At 46.5% G+C, this 21802-nt stretch overlaps 1 protein-coding gene across 1 annotated transcript in view; it reads left to right on the top strand.

Moving 5' to 3' along the window:
- Positions 1 to 21802, top strand: part of Klhl3 (kelch like family member 3) — an 82060-nt gene that overhangs the window by 26442 nt on the left and 33816 nt on the right. Inside the window, exon 3 of the mRNA XM_036189219.1 lies at positions 7473 to 7582. Within this exon, the coding sequence (XP_036045112.1) occupies positions 7473 to 7582 (110 nt within the window). The remainder of the gene's footprint in view (positions 1 to 7472; positions 7583 to 21802) is intronic.

Genomic DNA, 21802 nt, shown 5'->3' with positions numbered 1-21802 from the left:
CCACCACACCACCACATCACCACACCTCCACCACCACCACCACCACCACCACCACCACCACCACCACCACCACACCACCACCACCATCACCACCACACCACCACACACCACCACCTCCACCAACCACCACCACCACCACCACCACCACCACCACCCCACACCACCACACACCACCACCTACCACCACCACCACCACCACCACCACCACCCACCACCACCATCACCACCACCACACCACCCCATCACCACCACACCACCACCTCCACCACCACCACCACCACACCACACCACCACCACACCACCACACCACCACCACCCCCCGCGGGCATCAGGCGCTCAGTCACACAGGGAAGGGGTGGGAGCTGAAGTAAGGGCGTAGGAGCAGTGGCCATGCGGAAGGGGGCCGGGCTGTCTCCCCACTAACCCCATAGATCTCTGTTTCCACTCATCCTCCCAACTGCACCCCACCTCTCCCTCCTGAACAAAGTCTCTTTCTGCTGCGCTCTGGCTGTGGTATCCCCTGTCATCTACCTTCACATAATGTACCTGTGAGCCAGAGAAATCAGCACTGGGTTAGACTAGAGTTGTAAAGATTATCTTTTTACTGCTTGATCCCTATTACTTTTATCTATAAATTAATACCTTATATAAAATGATTATTTATTACTACCTCATTGCTATTATCATCTTATCCATACTTGGAAGTAAGGAACACAACAGAGTCTTTTCTAATTATCTGAATTATTCATTTTATCATGTATTAATTTATTTTGAGCCAGGCATGATGGCTCTTCCCTTTCATCCCAGCTCAGGAGGAGAGGCAGGCAGATGTCTATGAGTTCCAAGCCAGCCAAGACAGTGAGACACATATTCATACGGATGGGATTGTTGTAGTCACTGCAGTAACTGTGTAAGCCAGGACACCTCCTGTGACATAGCAGGCTCTGCAAGGACAATCAGTGTGCTCACTCTCTCCTACCTGCACCCTGACCCCCCAATAGTCCCCTTCAGCCTGCTACTCATTCTACAGCCTCAGCTTGAAGCTTAACTCTAAAAGAGACTCTTCCTTCGTCCAAACAGTGTCCCTTGGCAACCTCTCTCACTCCAAGGGACTGTGCACAGATGTGACTTGTGTGTTTGCTTGGTAGATATCTGTCCTCACCCCTATACTGAGGACACCATGGGACCAGGGCTGTCAGCTACAGTGCCCAACAAAGGGTGTGGCAGGTATAGGAACACTGGGGCTGAATTAAAAGAACAAGCAATTACCAATTCAGCCTCTCAGACAGCTCCAGCCTGGAAATGTGGTGTTTTTAATAAGGAAATAGAGTACCTTGATCACTAAAGAGGTGTTAGCCTCAAGTAAAATAAGGTGGCTTTGTGCAAAAAACAGAACAACCATCAAAAAGCAAAACTAACAACAACAACAAAAAAAAAAAACCCTTCCAATCACATATATTCCATTACTCTTGTTAAATAGTAAGAGCAAAAAAAAAAAAAAAAAAAAATGATTCTTATCTGTTTAGTCCCATGATCTGTGGGGGTCAAAGAGTGCCTCCCCAATTATCTCCCCAACTGGCGCACAATATGGGAGTCCTCTCTTGGGTCCTCTTTTTCTGCACTGACTCCTCTTTCCCGGGATTCAGATGACTGAGGGCCAGGCAGGACTGAGAGAGAGGGGAAAGGCACACACAGGAGTCACAACCACACTGGCTGAGATGCCATCCCCATGCTAGGCCTTTACATGACCAAAGCAAGACAAGAAACATTAACAGCTTCACATTCCCTGAGATAAAAAGGCAACTGGAGAGAAGAAGAGTCACCAAGCTTCTGGTTCCTCCGTCATAAGCTAAACACAACATGAGCTAAAAACTCTCGCTCCTGGGTTGGGCTCATGTAAAGGTGCTGTGTGACCCAGCGCTGAAAGCGTAGCCACTTACGCCAGACAGAGACATGTAGGGCCAGGTGGCCCACTGGTTGGCCATGGGACCCAGCTAAAGTGGCTTGGTTTCCTCTTGGTGAGCCCACAGGAGCGGTGAGGGTTAATGACAGGTGTGGAGTGTGTGGCACATGCGCCATGCTGGGATTACCTGCACGTTCTCTTCAGTCACCTCAATCTCTGCGGTGTAGATGTAATCAATCAGCTTGCTGAGAGTCTGCCCATCCACGTCCTTGATTTCAACCTTCTTGGCTTTACTCTCAGACATGTCACCTAGAGTTCACAACAGAACAGAAAGGACACAAATCTGGCACATGTGGCAAATTTGCTTCCTGTGTTGTCCTGGAAACCGCCAGAGAGATACAGCACAGACATCCAGGTCATGATGACCTTGGGTCTCAGATCACTCATAAACCGACTGGAGGCATTCTGTGTTCTGTTACCTGTTTCTGTAGACAAGGCCTCCAGCAACACTTACTGACAACTGCATCTGGAATCAGGTACGGCGAGCAAACTCTCCACCGGCCCGAAGAGGGCAGGTCTGTGAGAGACTATGCAGATGCAGACTACCATGACACATGAAAACTAGTACTTGTTGGGTGTTAACTACAGCCAGACACTGAGTGAAGCACTTTAAATTCTTGCCTCTTCCAAGCTTCACGAAATGTGTGGTGTCTGCAATATTAGCCCCATCCTACAGAGAGAGCAAAACAAGACCCAGGAAGGCAGCTCGTTCATCTTGTACTCAAACATCCAAAGGGCCAAGGTGGGTTGAAGGGGAGTCTGACTTGAGAATCTTTAAACACCATTGCTATCCTAAGTTCCAGAAACATGGAGAAGGAATAACAGACCATACTTGGGAGCTATAACAAGGCCTTCCAGGAGAGATACCATTTATCTGGAAAGGACAGGATGAAGAGACATTCCCGAGACAGCAAAGGTGGGAAGGAAGGTGGATGTGGACTAATGTAGAGGAGAAAGAGATCCAAGAAATTACTGTATCTGGGAGACGTGAAAGGCTGGAGTGGCTGGGCCACAGGATACAGGGTGAAGAAGGAAGCTAGAGGGGTACACATGGCCATAGCTGGTACAGCCCTATACATCACACTAGAGAGGTACACATGCCATAGCTGGTACAGCCCCATAACGTCACACTAGAGAGGTACACATGGCTTGTAGCTAGTACAGCCCTATACATCATGCTAAAGAGGTACACATGGCTGTAGCTGGCAGAACTCTATACATCATGCAAAGGAGCTTCATCCAAAGGGTAATAACACTGAGGGAGTTCTAAACAGGGAATTACAGAAAACAGGTGGAATGTTTTCCCTGAGAATTTCATACATGAATACTGTATTTACATCAGTTCCACCCTTCCATCTCCCCCCTTGAAATTCTCTTGTGCCCCACCAAATCCCTCTAGAATTCCATGGCCTCTTCTTCCACACAGATACATATATATAAATATAACCTACTGAGTTCAATTAGTGTTGCTCATATATCTATGTGTTTAGGGCTGACCATTCAGGAGTAGATAACCTCTAAGGGGACTCCTCTCTGGAAAAGACTGATTCTCTCTCTCTCTCTCTCTCTCTTCTCTCTCTCTCTCTCTCTCTCTCCTCATCAATCATTAACTACCTGTAGCTCTTCACCTAGGGGTAGAGTCTTGTGAGATGATATGTCAACTGGTGTGGTCATTGGAGGTCCTGTCCTGCTTAGATGACTATGTCGTTATGATTTCACGGGTAGACAGAAGACACAATCTCTCAGCAGACACGTCCTGGTCCCCTGTCTTTTGCTTCTTCCTCCCTGGTGTTCCTTGAGCCATAGGAGTCGGAGTTGTATTGCAGATGAGTACTCTACGGTCAGTTGTTATCTGCATTTTGACCAGTTGTGGGGTTCTCTGATGGTGTCCAGATAGAAATTTCTGAATGAAATCCTGGGCGCAGGGGTGGGAGAGAACGGCACAGGAGGCAGGCTGGGAGACCCTGATAGTAACCCCAAAAAAGAGTACATAGCCAGGAGGCAACATTGGCACCACACTCTCCGGTCACAAGCCCCAGACATGCCAGTGTGGACCTTGAAACCCGCCTCTTCCAGCAAGGAGACAGAGAAGACTGAAATCGAGGGCAATCTGACCACAGAAACAACACAGGAGGAAGCTGATGTGAGTATGCAAACAGCCTGGTGACCATTCTCTCTCAAAATCCATGCCAGAGCCAAGAAAACTCAGGACAGTGCAATACACGGGCTACTGATGCCCCCCTCCAAGCTACAGGGACACACCACTAGTCCATAGAACCCCATCCTGCCACAGCTCCAGATCTGAATGACTCTAGAACAGGGGACAGATGGGTGTTGGGGTCATCAAATCCTTGTCAGACCAGCTTGGCTAGGAACCCCACCATCTTTCCCTTGTCTGGGGTACTGTGAAGGCCAATAACTAGAATGCACTGTGTCATAGTGGGGGGTTTGGGGAACAGTAGTGAGGAGAAAACAGGGGAAGGTGGTGGACCCCTCCTGCCCCTAAGATGGGGGTCCTGATCCCCTGAATTTTTACTGAGTCACACAAACAGAACCAAGCACAGGCAAAGAAATCAGAAGTTTATGTTTCTTCTTCCAAATGGCTATTTAGAAGTTCACTAATTAGGGCCCCACTGCTAATTGTATCACAAAAGATGTTAGGATTAAGAAACTTAGGCCTTCAGTATTGGAACTCTCATCCATAACTGATGGAATTGGATGCCAGAGGATCCTCCAGCCAGGCCTCAGGTGGAAGCTCCAGGTTGTCCAATGGGCAAGAAAGAGGAGGGACTTGTAAGAGCGTGAATTGTTTGAGACCAAGACTGGAAAAAGCACAGGGACAAAAGCCAAAAATCGAATGGAAGCACATGAATTATGACCAAAGGCTGAGGAGTCCCCAACTGGATCAGGCCCTCTGGAAAGTGAGGACCTTTGAATAGCTTGATCTGTTTGGGAGGCACCCAGGCTGTGGGACCCGGGACTGTCCTTACGTGCATGAGCTGGCTGTTTGGAACCTTGGGCTTACACAGGGACACTTTGCTCAGCCTGGGAGGAGGGGACTGGACCTGCCTGTACTGAATCCACCAGTTTAAATGAATCCCCAGGGGAGTCTTGGCCCTGGAGGAGATGGGAATGGAGGGAGGGGCTGGGGGGAAGGTGGGTGTGGGGCAGGAGGGGGAGGACAGGGGAAACCCATGGCTGATGTGTGTAAAATTAAAACACAAATATAATAATAATAATAAAATAATCCTAAGAGATGAAACACTGAATGGTTACACATGAGCCTGCATATTGGAAGATATTGCTTTTATATAAAATAAATTGTCACTGTGAAATACAAATATGGCAATTGAAAAATAGTTAAAAATGGATGTGTCTAAATAATAGTTTTAGAAATAATGATTAAATATTGTTACAATGAAGTATTTAATAATATAGCACTCTACCCACTACTTACCAGTATGTGACAATTTCAAATAAAAAAATTGAATTGGTTAATTTAAAAAAAAAAAAAAAAAAACTTAGGCCTTAGAAATAGGAATTTGAAAGAGCAGCTGGCTGCAAGGACTCAGAGGCACGCAGTCAGGTCTGAGCTGGCCGCCCCTCCCTCTGTGGACTCTGTGTGTGGGAGTCAGTCAGGGTTTAGAACTTTAGATAAACAAATAGAAACTATTGAAAATTGTATGAAAACCACTTTCTGTGTGTATTCATACACCCTTGGGTGCAGGATCAAGAGGAATTTCCATTTTCTGGACAATAACAGATGTAAGTGGATTCTTTCAAGTTTCCATGACCCACAGAAGGTAAGCAGACTTCTCTAGAGCTTCTTGGACTACAGATATCATCCTGTATGGTGCTCAAAATCAAACACACCAGAATCCACATTGTCTCTGGCCGTGGTCACCTGCATATGGCCATTCAGCCTTGCTATAGCCTATCCTGAACACTTGTGCACACCATGCCCTGAACATGCCACCATTCTGCCCCACCAAGAACCTGCCTGAAACACATCGTTCAGCCTCGAGAATATGATATCCTAACCGACCACATTGTTTCCCCTGCACAAGGTAAGTTGTGTTGCACCTACAGAACACATCATTTAAATATGGAAAACAAAGAGTTTTAAGTGTTTTTTCTTCTGTCATTCCTCAGTGTATGTCAAAGCAGTCTGTCTCTGCATCATGTTGTGTTGGAATATTTGATTTTAAAAATTGCTGTCTGAAGCAAAGGAAACTATAGCAGAGGAAAATACAGAGTGAGAGAGAGATTTGCTAGCTATGCATGAGACACAGGGTTAATATTTGGAATATATAATATGAAGAACTAAAGGTCCGGGAAGATGGCTCAGTGAGTAAAACTTTTGCCACACAAGGCAGATGGCCTGAGTCTGGATCCACAAAGCCATCCACAACCCCAGAGCTTCCCTACATGAGACGGGAGGGGAGATGGGAAGTCTCCAGAAGCTGGAAAGCCAGCCTGGACTATTGAGGTGAAGGGGTTCCATCTCAAACAAGACAAAAGGGAGGAACCAACACTCAAAGGTTGTCCTCGCTTACACACACAACACACACACACACAAACTTCGATGTGGCTGAGCTGCAGGGGCCACGGCACTTGTACCTGGACAGCGAGGGAGCTCACTTATGTAATCAGGTCCCAGTGAGGCTCTGCTGCAAGGCTGTGTCGGTCTTACAGAGCGTGGACGAAATACCAATGCAGATCTCTCTGCTCCGCTTTCATCTCTGTCATTGTCCAGATAACACAGGACTGTGGTGACGTTTGTCATCTAAGAAATAAAGCTTGCCTGAAGATCAAAGGACAGAGCCAGCCACAGAGTTAGCCATAGAGGTCAGGCAGTGGTGGCACACACCTTTAATCCTAGCACTCAGGAGGCAGAGATCCATCTGGATCTCTGTGAGATCAAGGCCACTCTAGACTACAGGAGATTAATCCAGTCTAAAAGAAACAGAGCCAGGCTTGGTGGCACACACGTTTAACCCCAGCACTTGAGATCCCATGCCTTTGTTACCAGTACTTGGGAAGCACACATGCTGTTAATCTCAGCACTAGGAAGGTTGAGATAGGAACTGAAATGGCTGGGCAGAGAAAGGCACATAAGAGGCATAAAGAGACAGGAACTAGAGCCTTTTGGCTGAGGACTCAGAGGCATTCCTGGGGACAGGATCTCACCTCCCCTTTGGCCTGAGCATTCTGTAATGGTGAGAAGTTTCTCTAGTGGCTTGTTCCTTTGTCTCTCTGATCTTTCAGCGTTTATCCCAATATCTATCTCTTATTATAAGACCATTTAGGATTCGTGCAACACAGGACGAACCACGCCTTCACTTCTAAATGAAAAGTCTAGTTCCCCCACAGCCAAGATGCTGTCTTCCTCTCCCGCCCTCGTCCTCCAGCTTTCTCGGCAGCCTCTGCTCCTGCCACAGCTGCTGTGGTGTTGCTCATGGCCCGTGAGTGTGGTCTAATGTTGTCTTCACTTCTTGTCTTGGAACAGAGCAGCACTTCCCGGAGGTGATGCTGGGGGAAGAGTTTCTGAGCTTGAGTCTGGACCAGGTGTGCAGCTTGATATCCAGTGACAAGCTGACTGTCTCTTCAGAAGAGAAGGTACTGTGCCCCTCTGGAGAAACATAAATCTCACTTAAAAAAGAAAAAAAGGTCCTTTTCAGCTGCAACAACGGAAGGCCTGTTGTACTCTGAATCTTTCAGGAGACGACAGGGATGCGGATGACAAAGCTGGTCTACTGACTGAGCACTCACGCCCAACACCGAGTCCTGTTTTTAGTTCTTTCTGCCTTCATGGCAGCCCTGGATGCGGGCTTTGCTGCCCACCCTGTGTTAGAGAGGAGAAGCACACATCGATTCTTTCTGTGTCAGGAAGAATGTCTTTGTTCCAGGAGCTGGAGTCTAGGGCGGTAAAAGTCACATGAGCTCTAGGTGTCATCCAGCAGGGCCACACCTCCTCTCTAGTTTATGCAAATTAGTTGTTGTGTGGTCTTGGGTACTTTGACTGTCCATACCAGCTCCACCTGCTGAGGACAATAGCGTCAACACATTGCCGGGGAGGCTGTGTGGGTGACATGTAATGATGTGCCGTCTAAGATGTCTGGTAGCGTTTCTTGTGGGGATCAGCATTAGCCAAGGTTATCTCCCCATATGTGGGGCTAGCTGTTTCTTCCTGTATTCCAGGAGAACACTCACCATGTCCTCCTGGCTATTGTACTTAGCTCTGGGATGGGCTTACCCACAATGCAGTGCTGAGTTTCTCAGTGCTGGGAAACACATCTCAGGTATTTTCTCCATTCTCAGAGAGTCTCAATTTTTTTCTCTTCCCTAATCCTCTTAGTCCACTCAGTATTTAAGTGCCAGGCCCTTTCCTGAGGAGATATTCAAGGAGAAATACACACAGAGGAGTTTATATTGTGATGGTTTGTCTGTTGGTGCATGTCTGGAGATAAAACTTACAAATTGCTGCTTTCCTAGGAAAGTTTGGTTGAGGAGTAGAGCAGTTGCATTGGGAACTGTGGGCCCTGGGCCCCCAGGACATCCATCAGGAGACTGACTGGCACAGTGACGTTGACTCTGCTGCCATTAGCACCATAGAAACATCCCCTTCAGAGAGAAATGGTGTCTCCAGCCAGGCTACAGGCTCCTCCCTGCTGCAGTTAGGAAGCCAGGGCCTTCTTGCTAAATGTGTTTACTATCCTGGTTGGATTTTGACAATATGTATAGTAGCAGAAACAAAGAACTGTGCTGGCTAGTTTATGTCAGCTGCACACAAGCTGGAGTCATCTGGGAGGAGGAGCCTCAATTGGGAAAATGTCTCCATGAGATCAGGCTGTAGTCAGGCCTGCAGGACATTTTCTTAATTAGTGATTGATGGGGAAGGCCCAGCCCATTGTGAGTGGTGTCATTCCTGGGCTAGTAGTCCTGGAAAAGCAGTCTGAGCAAGCCATGGGGAGCAAGCCAGTAAGCAGCACCCCTCCATGGCCTCTGCATCAGTTCCTGCCTCCAGGTTCTTGCCCTGTTTGAGTTCCTGCCTTGGTGTCCCTCCCTTAGGGACTGTGATTCAGGGTATGTAAGCTTTTATTTATTTAAAACATTTCCTCCCTAACTTACTTCTGGAGCATGGTTTTCTAGAATCCACACCAGCTCACCCTGCTCAGAAAAGCACAGTGAGTCTGTTTCCTGTGGCAGGGTGGGAGGCTTGGGTAGGCTGTTAGGGGGCAGATGCATCACCACACCCTGAAAACCAACAGAGCTTGGGATTCAGGCGAGCCTGGACCCAGTCTCCGTTTGCTGTCTGTGTGACCCTGAGAACTCTCCTTAGATATAAAATAAGAAGCCAAGAGCACTCCCTCTGAGAGTCTGCATGAGGGTGAGAGGGACAGATAAAAACCAGTGCTGCTCACCGGGTGGGTGCTCGGGAAAAGCCATTTGTCAGCACAGCTCTGACCACAAAAGGAAGAAGACACAGTTTATTCTGGAGCCAAACATGAGTGACTGTGGCCCAGGAACGCAGACCCAGGGTGCCCCAAATACTGTGTTCTAACAGGGGAATTTATTGAAGTCTTTAAAAAAATATATATAGTAGCAGAACAAAGAAAGTCATAAATCAACACACTTTTTAAAGACATTGGTGGGAACATCAGGTAGGTAGGCTGCAGCAAGGCAGGAGAACTTCCACCTCAAATGATGGCATCCTTAGCCTCTGGGTTGGTAGACCCTAGAGGTCTGTTCATATATTGCAGAAGAATTTACCCAAGAGTTGCTAGGATATTAGCTTACACGCAGAGGTGGGCACGAAATAGCTGGTTTTGCTTTGCTTTTAAGATTTATTTATTTGATGTGAATGGGTGTTTTGCCTACCTGTATGTCTGTGCCCATGGAGGCCAGCGAAGGCAATGGATTCACTAGAACTGCATTATAGGTGGTTGTGAGTCACCATGTGAGTGTTGGGAATTGAACCCCGGTCCTCGGGAAGAGCAGCCAGTGCTCTCAACTGCTGAGCCATCTCTCCAGCTCCAATAAATGGCTCCCTAAGAGGCTAAGGTAGCCAAAGATAACTTGGCTCTTCATCTGCAACGTTTCAAGTCAACCAGCCTGGAGAAGACACAGTGGTTTAGTTCAGGGGCGGCTTCCTTTTTAGGCTCTTCAGCTAATGCCATGGTTGAGAGGTAAACGGTGCTGGTGGCAGCGCTGGTTACCAGTGGAAAAGTTGTGGGCCAGGGCCACGACTACCAGAGTTACAGAGGGCTTTATTAGAAGGGAAAGCGGGGAGAGAGAGGGGAGCCAGGCCTGGGGGGAGGGAGCAGAGCAGAGAGCAAAGAGAGAGAGGGTGGGGTCTGAGGGCAGGATCCTAACTATGGTAACTGCCACAGTTCTGTATTTTGAGGTACCATTGTTAACGATAACGCAACCAGCATGACAAAGTCATGATGAGGTTAAGATATATTCTTGTGGGACAAGGTAGCTGAGTGGTTAAGGTGATGGACAGCTAAATTGTGCTCTTAAGTGAACTGCGTTTCCTGAGGCAGAGAAACATGGACTTGTGTACAGTGGCTCTCATTACTTCATGTACTTAGGGATGAGTCGCTCTTTTTCAAGTAGAGTTTAGAGCGTGTTTATATATGTTCACACTGATGAAATTCTGCACACGAATCATTCCTGGAAACTGTGAGGACCTTCAAATTTAGGGACACTTTTCCTAAAGTGAATTATGATAGTTGATTTGTCTACTTGAGTAGATTAAGAATCACCTAGGGTGTTAATGTACCACACCCTTGGGCGTGTCTGTGAGGGCCTTCCCTGGGAGGAATTACTAAGAGGAAGACCTACCCCAGTATGGCTGGCATCATCACTGTGGGTTGGGTCCCAGGCTGCATAAAAAGGGAGGTGGAAATGGCTGAGTACCAGTATTCCCCACTCTCTGCTTCCTGTTCCATGGAGCTGTGGACCAGCATCCTTCCTCATGGTGATGGGCTGTAGCCTCAGACTGTGGGCCAAATGGATCTTTTGCCCTTAAACAGGTTCTTATCAGACATTTTGCTGCAGTAATGAAGAAAGTACTTAATACAAAAAATTGGTATTAACAAAACTTATCATTGTTGCAGTAAACCTGACATTGGGTTGCTGCGGCTTTGGAATGGGTCAGCACGGGGCGTGCAAAAGACTGTACAGCTTCAGGCTAGCGTACCCCTAGAATGCTGTGAGCTATGCCCCGTGGGCCATGCAGGCCATTCTCTTGTTGATTTAGAAAACCAGGGTGATACTGAAAATGTAGCCAATAAAAACAGTGTTCATGAAATTTTAGGGGGCAAAAGGGCTGCACCAGGAACCAGGTTGTCAGGCATTCATAGTTTATTCTGGCGAAGGATCTGGCTGCCTTTTGCCTGTGTCCTGAGTGTGTGAGCGAGACTTAGATTCACAAGAAGTGGGCTAAGTTGTTGGGAGGAGGCAATTCCATGACAGCAAAACACTCAGGCTGTGGCATGGCTACTTTTAGTTAGGTTTACAGTGTGTGTGTGTGTGTGTGTGTGTGTGTGTGTGTGTGTGTGTGTGTGTGTGAAAGAGTGAGTGAGTGAGAGAGAGAGAGAGAGAGAGAGAGAGAGAGAGAGAGAGGAGAAGTATGTGAAAAAATGTGTATCTTGCTGAGGAAAGGAATATGGATGCAGCTAAACACATAGATCGCATAGACCAGGCAGGAGTGGGCAGCTCCAACTGTTGAAAAGATTAATGTAATTCAGGACATGCCTCCACACTTTGTGATTGGGACAGTAGGAAATTGCTTTAAGAATAATACCCCACCCATTGGAAGCTTCAGGGTATAATAGTAAAAATGCATTTGGAAGAAAAAAATGTCAGGAAGAGAATGCCTCAACCAAGGCAACCCAGTGGAGCAGGTTCACCTGAAGAGGCATTTCATAGGTTCAGCAACAGCGGCATCTGGAGTACAGCTGTTGTCCAAGGGGCCAGGTGACATGAGCCGGCAGCAGACTTTGACATCATTCACATGGTGCTGCTGATCTTGGAAGCATCCAGGATGTCAACATGAGGGAAGTTCCAGAAAGCTACCAAGGCCAGGCCACCTACAGCAGGATCAGATTCCCAGCATGGGGAAGCACCCGAGAAGGCTTCAAATGAAAGCTGAGAAGGTCAAGCCCCAGTTACAATGGGGTCCCCAGTTGTAGAACCAGAAAAGCAGGGCGTTGGCTGAGGGAAGAAGCCGCAGATACCCTTCGGAGCTGTGGTGGAGAGAGGCCCGGATGCCAGAGGCCCTGAGCCCTGTCTTCTCCCTGCTGGGTTTTGCTTTTCTCTGGTCCCAGCTTCTCTCCTAGCCTCCTGTTCCTCTCTTTTGGGTTGGCATTGTCTACTCTGTGACTTTGTATATTGGACGATATGAGATTGTTGGGGCCATGGATGGAAAGCCGTGGCATAAAGTGGTAGGTTTGGGTGTGAGTTGACAAGGGGTAGGCTGGTGACGGTGAATTTGGGTTGTTACCTTAAATGGTTTAAGAAACACCTAGTGCCAGGGCATTAGTGAGGCAAATATTTGGGTGTGTCTGGGAGGAGTTTTCCCAGGGAGGATCAGTTGAGTGGGAAGACACACCCTGAACGTTGGTGGCATCGTCCTGTGGGCTAGGATCCCCGACTGAATACAAAGGGCAGAAGGGAAATGCCAGCTGAGTGCCAGCATTCGCTACTCTGCTTTCTGGTCCACGGAGATGTGAACAAGGAACTTCACGCTCCTGCCACAGCAGCTTCAGGCTGCACCGCCCCCCCCTCACTCTCAAACCCTGAGCCAGATGGGTTAACGCTCCACCAATCCATTTCTTACTGGGAATATTTATGCCTTTAATTGCTTGAGTGTAAGAGTGAGGCTTATCAAAAAGGAGGTTTGGGGCTCAGTAGGTAAGAGTAGTGGCTGTTTTTTTCTGAGGACCTGAGTTTGGTTCCCAGTGCCCATGAGGTAGCTCCCAACCACCTGTAACACCAGTTCCAAGGAGTCTGATGTCATCTTTGGCCTCTGCAGGCACCAGACACACATGTGGTGCACAGATATACATGCAGGTAAAATACTAATGCACATAATTTTTTTAAAAAATGGTGGGGTTTGGGCTATATTTTCTCATTAACTAAACCCATAGTTCTCTCTCTCTCTCTCCTCTTTCTGACAAGGTCTCACTGTGTGGCCCTGGCTGGCCTGGAGTAAACCAGGCTGGTCTCACACTCAGAGATCTACATGTATGTCTGCATACCATGTGCGTGCAGTGCCTATGGAAGTCAGGAGAAGGCGTTGGAGCCCCTGAAACTGGAGTTACAAGAACGGTAGTGAGCTGCCCTGTGGATGCTGAGAAACTAACCCAGGTCCTCTGCAAGAGCAGAAAGTGCTCTTAACCATTGAGCCGTCTCTCCAGGCCCTACACCATCGTTTTATTTTTTTAGTAGATCAAATATTGCTGGAAGCTAAGTCGCTCAAAAGCTTCTGACAAGTGTTTGCATCTGAATGTCAGTCTTTTGTGCTTTGAAAATTGTGCCCCAGATCTCACCATTCCTACTTCCTGTACTTACTCTGGATGTGATAGTGATCTCTGGCACACACAATAGCTTTTCCTTTCAATTTTGTTTCATAGTTGGCTTTTTTTTTTTTAAAGTATTTGAAGTAATGTTAGGGATCTTAAGTTGAAACTCAACTGGGTTCATAATTACATAACTTGGGCTTGCCTAAATTCACACTTGAACAGTTATGTTAGCTATAGTTTATACTTATTTTTTGCCTGTAGCTCACAGGGGTCTTGTGAATGTATTATAAAGTACAGCCAGGTTTCATACATCTAAGTTGGAAAGAATTCACCTGCCCTTCCTGAAGCCAAGGAGACAGAGTGCTTTACTGTTAATGGCCAGTGTATGCTGGAGTGGCGGGTCGAGACAGTTCGCTTCTTCAGAGCTGGAAAATTGCTAAAATAAGCAACTTCTCTCCTGCCAGAATGTATCCACCATGTGGTCAGAGGTGTGGGCTGTTTTCTAGAGTGATTCGAGGCTCATGGGAGACAATGAAAGTATTTGCTGAATAAGAGACTGGAAGAGACATTCCCAGGCTCGGCATTTTTGTTTCTACACGTGGGTAGCGGTGGTGCAGGATTTTCCCTGCAGCGCTGTTCTTGGAAGGAATGAAACCTGCATGGAATTGCAGAGACGCAGAAAATACTGTTTACTGAGAGACTCCATGAGTGGGGCTGTTAGGAATCCTGCTGTGACTCCCAGCTGGGCCAGTGGTAGCATTAGTGGTGCTGAGTCAGGCCCTGTTCAGGGGATGCTCTCCCAGTACCCACACTGGTTTGGCTTAGGGGTGTAACCTAGAGTTCAGGCTCTCTGAGGTCTGCCAAGGGCACCACAGCGATCTCTGTGCTGTGCACAGTTCTTGACACCATGAGGATGCTCAGAGGATGCTTCCTATAGGAGTGAGGGAGGCAGGCTGAGGATGGACCTGCCCTAGGCCGGCTGACTAGACTCATTTCAGTACTTCTTCAGAGTCCTTTTTTTCATTTTTTTTTTTTGTTTGAAAAATTCCTGCTGCTTGATGCTAGAGAGATGGCTTAGTGGGTGAAGTGCCCTTGTCCAGGCATACATTCAGATATCAAAACACCAGTGTTGGAGCTGGACTAGGCCTAGCACTACGTGTTTATAACCGTGGTGCTGAGGGGAGGGGAACTCACTGGCTGAGCATTCTAGCTGAAGCTGGGGATTCCAGCAGACTGTTTATCGCGTTCCTAGAGGCTCTGGCCGGAGGAATCCTTGAAAGGCAGCACAGCAAACTCCTGGATGCACATTGGAGAAAGAGATGTGGCAACCTCTCCCGAGGTCTAGTGCAGTTTGCATGGTGCTGCGGTCGGGCTCAGCAAATCAATGGGTGTATCTGAATCTTGGTCCTCATGAGCTCCTTTCCCATGACAGGACGTTAGTGGTCCAGTTTGTGTGCAGCTCCTATACATGTAATCTCAGCTGCTGGGAGTTTAAGGGTGCGCTAGCTATGCCATACTGCAAGCCAGTGTGCCCACTGCTCCCCACTACCCTTTCCTGGCTCTTATTTTCTTCAGTGTTTGTTAAGTTTGGAAGGGAATGAAGCAAACCCTCGACATCCCACAGTCACTGGTGTCACCACTCTTGCCAGGTAAACTTCTCTGTAGTCACTGCTGACCAAGCAGAAGGAACTTTGGTGACCAGAGTTGACAGCAGCACTCATCTATGGGCATGAATATAGTTATTTGGAAGGCAACAGGATGAACTCACCACATCCATTTAGAAGATGACTGCAGCGGCTTCCCTACTAAGGTTTGTGGCCCCCAAACCGTAGGCTGTGACTGGCTTTATGGTGCCAGATGTGACCTGTTGGAGAATATGTGTTTAATTGTGTAAAGATGAGTTGCTGTGTTACCTTGCCTGCTGAAGGCATCTGATTGGTCTAATAAAAACATAGCCAGTAGCAAGGGAGGAGGCATAGGCAGGACTTCTGGGCAGGGAGAGTAAGCTGGGGAGGAATTTAGGCTTGAAGAAGAAAGAAAAAGAGACACCAGGTGTAGTTAGAGTTTTCCTGCCTAGCCCAGTCAGGACAAATCTCTCTCACCCACCAGTCCCACAGTCGCTCAGACCCAACCAAGAAAGCACACAGAAACTTACATTGTTTAGAAACTATATGGCTGTGGCAGGCTGCTTGTTATCTACCTTTTCTATCTTAAATTAACCCATTTCTGTTAGTCTATACTTTGCCACATGGCTTGTGGCTTACCAGTGTCTTTACATGTTGCTTTTCATGGCGGCGGCTGGCGGTGTCTCTCTCCAACCTTCTACTTCCCAGAATTCTCTTCTCTCTTGTCCCCCTATACTTCCTGCCTGGCCACTGGCCAATCAGAACTTTATTTACACAGAGCGATATCCACAGCAACCAGGGGACAGACAGACAGATGCAGAGGAAGCAGGGCATACAGAATGAAAGAAAGTAAAACGCCCTGAGGCAAAACATAGATGAATAGAAACAGGTTAAATTAAGTTAAAAGAGCTAGTGGGACAAGCCTAAGCTAAGGCTGAGCATTCATAATAATAAGTCTCCATGTCTTTATTTGGAAACTGGTTGGCGGCCCAAAGAAATTTCCAACTGCCAATCCTCCCCGCACCCCCACAAGAGAATGGGCCTTGATTTCAATCAGCAAGTGGTTGGTTATCCCTGGAACAGACTTGCCATTATTTTGTCAGTGGGCACATCTTGCCTGGTCAGCATTGTTGCACACAGGGCCCACAGGTGAGTAAGGCTTGGTGACAAGCATTTGGCCACTGTCAGGGCTAGCCATCCAGGGAGATTCCAACTAGCTTTCCCTGTGTCCTGCAACCAGGATGTGTGGTGTCTTCAGTAGTAGAGTCTTACCATCTAGTTTGCAGTGGGTAACCAGCAGCAATAGCAACTGTCTGCATTGTTTTAGGGGCCTCACGAGGCCTTCCTGACCAACAGCTCATAGGGAGGTAGACCACCCCTGACGTAACCGACGGCTTCTGGAAGTACCACTCTCTTCACTGTTCTCCTCTGGGGAGTATCATTGTCACCACAACTGAGCAACACCGCAGTGCTGTACACAGAGACTGCCATGACCACCTACATTCTGCAGGCAGTCCACACGTTTGCCTTCAATGTGTAGCTTCTATGGTAGTGAGTCCACAGACACAGCAGATAAAACATGTGCAACTCAACTTTTTACAAAGTAAACAGGTCCACCCAACTAGCACAGAAACAGGCTCCAGACTCCTCTTTTAGTCAGTTCCCAGCACAAAGAAAGACCATGACATTCAACTTCCTATTCCATAGGTAAGTCTTTATGAATATTTTAACTTAAAGACATGGCATAAAGATTTGTGTATACTTTTGTGTCTGGTGTCTCTTGGACAGAACACTGCTTACTTCATGTTTTTTTGACAAGAGCTATTGTATCTGAATCGTCCTGTCTCCACCTCCCAAGTGGTGCGATTGCAGAATCTCCGCAAGGTGGTGTGCAGTGCTGGGGACAGAGTCTAGGGCTTGACACTTGCTAGGCAAAAGTTCAACCACTGAAGCCGCAGCCACAGCACCATTGGTTTACCGTTTTAATGCTCACGCTGCTTGCATTTTGGATAACGGAGGCTCACTGAGGCAACTGAATTCCTAAGCAGCAGAGCCCAGGGAATGGAAACAGTGCTTGACTCTGCTCCTCCTTGCTGTGAGGAGGACACAAAGTTAAGCTGCCCTAGCCATTACTGTCCAAGAGTTCAGTGTGGGAAGCAGATAGACTGAAAGCCTGTTTTCGGAATATCTGGACCAAAGAAGTAGTTCCTTATAGCCAGTGCTCACAGAAGACACCCAGGAATATTTCATCCCCGATTACTGAGTAGAAAAGGCTTTGCAGAGTCCTCAAGCTATGGACAGTACATTTTAAGCACATAGGAGTTTGGGACAATTTGCTGTACTTGGGGAGGAAAGTGATCTGCTTGACGAGAATCAAGGATTTGTGGTGGCTTGAGGTTTGGAATGAAGGAAAGAGCTATAAAAATGGCTAAGGAGTGAACATTCTCATTTTTAGGTCAGAATTTAGCCAATTATGCCTTACAAAATCACAATATTACAAGATGTTTATAGGCATTCACAGAGAGCTGGCTGGGGAGTGCTGGGAGCTTTGTACTGCAGACTCCTGGGGGCTCAGACACTGGATTGCATGCACTCTGATGGGGATTTGGCCTGTGGCATGGGGTGCTTCTCAGGCTCATGTGCCCCTGAACCCCCTGACTGTGTAATGTCTCCTGCGTCCAGTATTGTTTTTTCAAGGATGAAAAGCTGTAGTCTGCATCAAGGTACATCTGGATGAGATGTGGTCCACATAAAAGTCCATTAATTCTTAATGTAAGCTAATCTAAAGTACCTGTGCTTCAATGAAGATAAATGTGATCGACCAGTCCAGCTAGAAGCGAAAGGCAGCAGAGTTTAAACCATGAGATATAAATGCAGTGTATCTCGGTATTTAATTTTTTTAAATCAAATATAGGAAAAGCCAAATAGGAAGAGCTACAGCCTTAACCAGGTCTTGTCTGAAATCCAAGCAAAAGTGGCCCATGATTTTTAAAGCAATTTAAATTTGTTATACAAAAATATGAATGCTAGGCAAATTCAATGATAAAAGGGAACTTTTGACCAAAACCACAAAATTCACTTCCTGAAAACATTAGGAATATATTTCAGATCATTTTCACAATGTCTAAATGACATGCTAACATTAAGGCAAACTTACCTAGTCTATGTGGAATTAGTCTTTTTTTTTTTTTTTTTTTTTTTTGGTAGCATGATTATCCTTTACAGCTAATATTCACTTATAAGTGAGTACATACCATGTTTTTCTTTCTGAGTCTGGGTTACCTCACTCAGGATGATACTTTCTAGTTCCATCCATTTGCCTGCAAACCTCATGATGTCATTGTTTTTTACAGTTGAGTAATACTCCATTGTGTAAATGTACCACATTTTCTTTATCCATTCTTCAGTTGAGGGAACATCTAGGTTGTTTCCAGTTCCTGGCTATTATAAATAAAGCTGCTATGAACATAGTTGAGCAAGTGTCCTTGCTGTAGGTTGGAGTATTCTTTGGGTTTATGCCCAAGAGTGGTATAGCTGGATCTTGAGGTAGATTGATTCCCAATTTTCTGAGAAAACTGATTTTGATTTCCAAAGTGGTTGTACAAGTTTGCACTCCCACTAGCAGTGGAGGAGAGTTCCCCTTGCTCCACATTCTCACCAACATGAGCTGTCACTTGTGTTTTTGATCTTAGCCATTCTGACAGATGTAAGATGGAATCTCAGAGTTGTTTTCATTTGCAGGAAATTAATCTTGAACTACCAATGGGACAGAGTGACTTTTAAGGGTTGTATAATTCCTTCATTTCAGCAAAAATGTGAAGAAAAGCAAGGAAAACAATTGAGAGAGCCGCAGGACCTGGGAGACTGCCAACCCCACAGTTATCCACACTGGTTTTGCCACTGAGTTAAGGAGGTGCCAAGAGTTCACTACTAAGAGTCAGATGTTTGCACAGACATGAAAAGCATATTCCTCACACATTCCCCTGCATTCTCTACCTCGTAGCATATTGTCAGTTAGCTCTGTGGGTAGCCCGGGAATCCTGCTACATTCTATGCAATGGTTTAGGTTGACTTTAAAAAAAATTAATACATTGCTTTAAAAAGCCTTCAAAATGACTTATTGGGAGTGGGAGAATTAGTTTTCATCAGCAATGAGCACCTTAATTGGTTACTCAATACCAAGTGGTCAGCCCTGAAATCATATACATACAAGCAACACTAAAGGGATACAGTAGATTGTGTGTGTGTATGTGTGTATATATGTGTGTGTGTTCATGTACGTGTGTGCATATATTTACATACACACACACACAAAGGGGCCATGAATTTGAGAGGGAGGAGGGGTATATGGAAGGCTTTGGATGGAGGAAAGGGAAGGGGGAAATGATGTAAATGTATTTTAATTTAAAAAACAAGAAAAGAAACCTGACCATTCTTGTACACAGAAGGTCCCAGTTTAAAAGTGTGACAGCATACTTGGCACATGCCTCTCCTGGGGTGACATCCCAGGACAGTGTGTAGGGCTATAATTAGTATTACAGGCTTAAGAACTGGGCTTCCAGCTCTGCAGCTGGCACAGGGCTTTCAGCTACCTGGGACTGAGATGCATTCTTTGCACAGCGCTCAGACTTGGGGTTTGGGGTTCGAGGTGAGTTTGCATCTGGGTCTTCTCCCTGGCATCTTCTAACTTGCTCTCTAAGGCTCTTTGATCATCTCTAAAATATGAACCGTGTCACCTCCTTTGGAAGCCTTGTGTGGTTTAAATGAGGTTATTCATGTAAGATGTAATTGATCAAAACCCTTCAGTCCTGATTAACAATCGAACTCATAGGCAGGACCTAGTTTTTTCTTTGGTATTGTTTAGTGAGCTCTTCTTGGGTTCTTGTTGTGAGGGTCACTTTACTGAGGTACCATCCTACCTATTGCTCTTGAATCCCCCTTCTTGATTTTCAAATTACATTTTGAAAACTAGCATAAGTGCTCAGTCCTCCAACCCCCCTTTACTTGAGGCATTCAGGTCTAGCCTGACTTGACTGTCTGTGTAACCAGGGTGAGGGTAAGCACTTACCTGCTGTTCTCAAGCCATGGCTTATCCTAAAGACTGAGGGCCCAGAACAATAAAAAACTTTGGCTCAACTTTTTTGCATTTATAGCATCCAAGAAACTAGTTCCGCAGCATAAATCAGCAAGGGAATGACTCTGTTTCTTTGAGAGTGAAACCCCAAGTGTGAGCTGCTGAGTGTTTCATCAGGAAACCCATGAAAACATTGGGTAAGCATTACCCTGTCCCATGACCAAAGTCCTGGGATCTCTGTAGATTTTGCTAAGTATGAGTTTATAATCTTTACTGTAATGAGCAGGTAGTGAGTATTTCAGGCATTATGCTATGTAAATTCTCATTTCTGTTGCTGTGCAGGATGCAGCCTGGAGAGTCTGAGTGAGCTTGGCACTGTTCCAGTGAAATTTTATTTACAAAACAGGTGCAGGCTGGATTTGGCCTGTGGGCTGTACTTTGCCAAGCCAGGCTAGTAGACACTTGAGAGGCAGCTGAGACTAATAGGGAAAACAAATGGGAAATCACAGCTGGGCTTGAGGAGAACCACATATCTGCCTCTTTCCAGTTCTGGATTGGACAAGTCAATAATGGGGTCGAGAGCATTGACTCATTGGCTTATTGTGAGAATTCAGGAGAATGGTGTCTCTGAGGCCTCCATGGGAAGAGCTGTTGGGGATTACTTTGAGTCCACTCAACGCTAAAGCTATTTGCACGTTTATTTGCTTGTTTGTTTTCAAACATGAAGCCCAAGTGAAAGAGAGATGTGGTCTTGGGTAGGCGCTGTGGAGGCTGCGCTATCATGGGCCATGTCTTTCACAGCTGAGCAGATAAACAGGGCAACTGAGCAGAGCCGGTTGGCTGGTCCAACCAAAGTAAAGGTAAAGCTAACACCACAGCAATGGAAGACTGGCCTCACGTTTTTCACCTTTAAAGCAAAGATTAGGCTGGTTGGTGGGAAGAATGTGATCCATTACCCAACTCTACCTACCCAAGGGCTCCTAGTCCGATTCTCAGCCAAGCTTTGTTACCCAGTCACTTGGTGTCACACTATACGGGGAAGGAGTCAGGTGGCAGACTTCTCATTCCTGTAGGAGTTCACAGTCAGGTAAAATGGAATAGGAAGAGGTGTGGACAGCATGCAAGCCAGGCAGCATGGTGACAGCCCACCACATTCCTGAACAAGCCAGGCTTCTCTGCCAGCCTCTGACTCTGTGCTACCCACCAAGATTCCAGGTCCTCCTCCCCAGCCTGGCTTTCCACTTCAGTCTGGCCAGGTGCCATGGCTTTCTCTTAGGCTTCCTCTGAACTCAGTCTTCCACCCCTTCACTGACAAGAGTGTTGGAGTGAATATTATACCAGGAAACACTGGTGTGTTGAAGGGACAACACTATTGAGTTTGTGATTTTTAAGACGTGCAAGGAGGGCTTCTGTGATATTTGTGTGTTTGTGGCTAATATATAGTTTATTACATTCAGGAATGAGAAAAATTGTACAGTACACTGCTCATTTTCTTTAGTTCTGCTTTATTCTGCTTTAAAAAATGAAGTTCTTAGCTGGAGAGAGGGCTCAGTGGTTAAGAGCACTGACTGCTCTTGCAGAGGACCCAGGCTTCAGTCCCAGCATT

This window comes from Onychomys torridus, chromosome 5 (genome assembly GCF_903995425.1).
Source record: "Onychomys torridus chromosome 5, mOncTor1.1, whole genome shotgun sequence".
In the NCBI taxonomy this organism is placed as follows: Eukaryota; Metazoa; Chordata; class Mammalia; order Rodentia; family Cricetidae; genus Onychomys; species Onychomys torridus.
The sequence above is the reverse complement of the archived record's forward strand: the minus strand, read 5'-3'. Positions and strand labels throughout refer to the sequence as shown.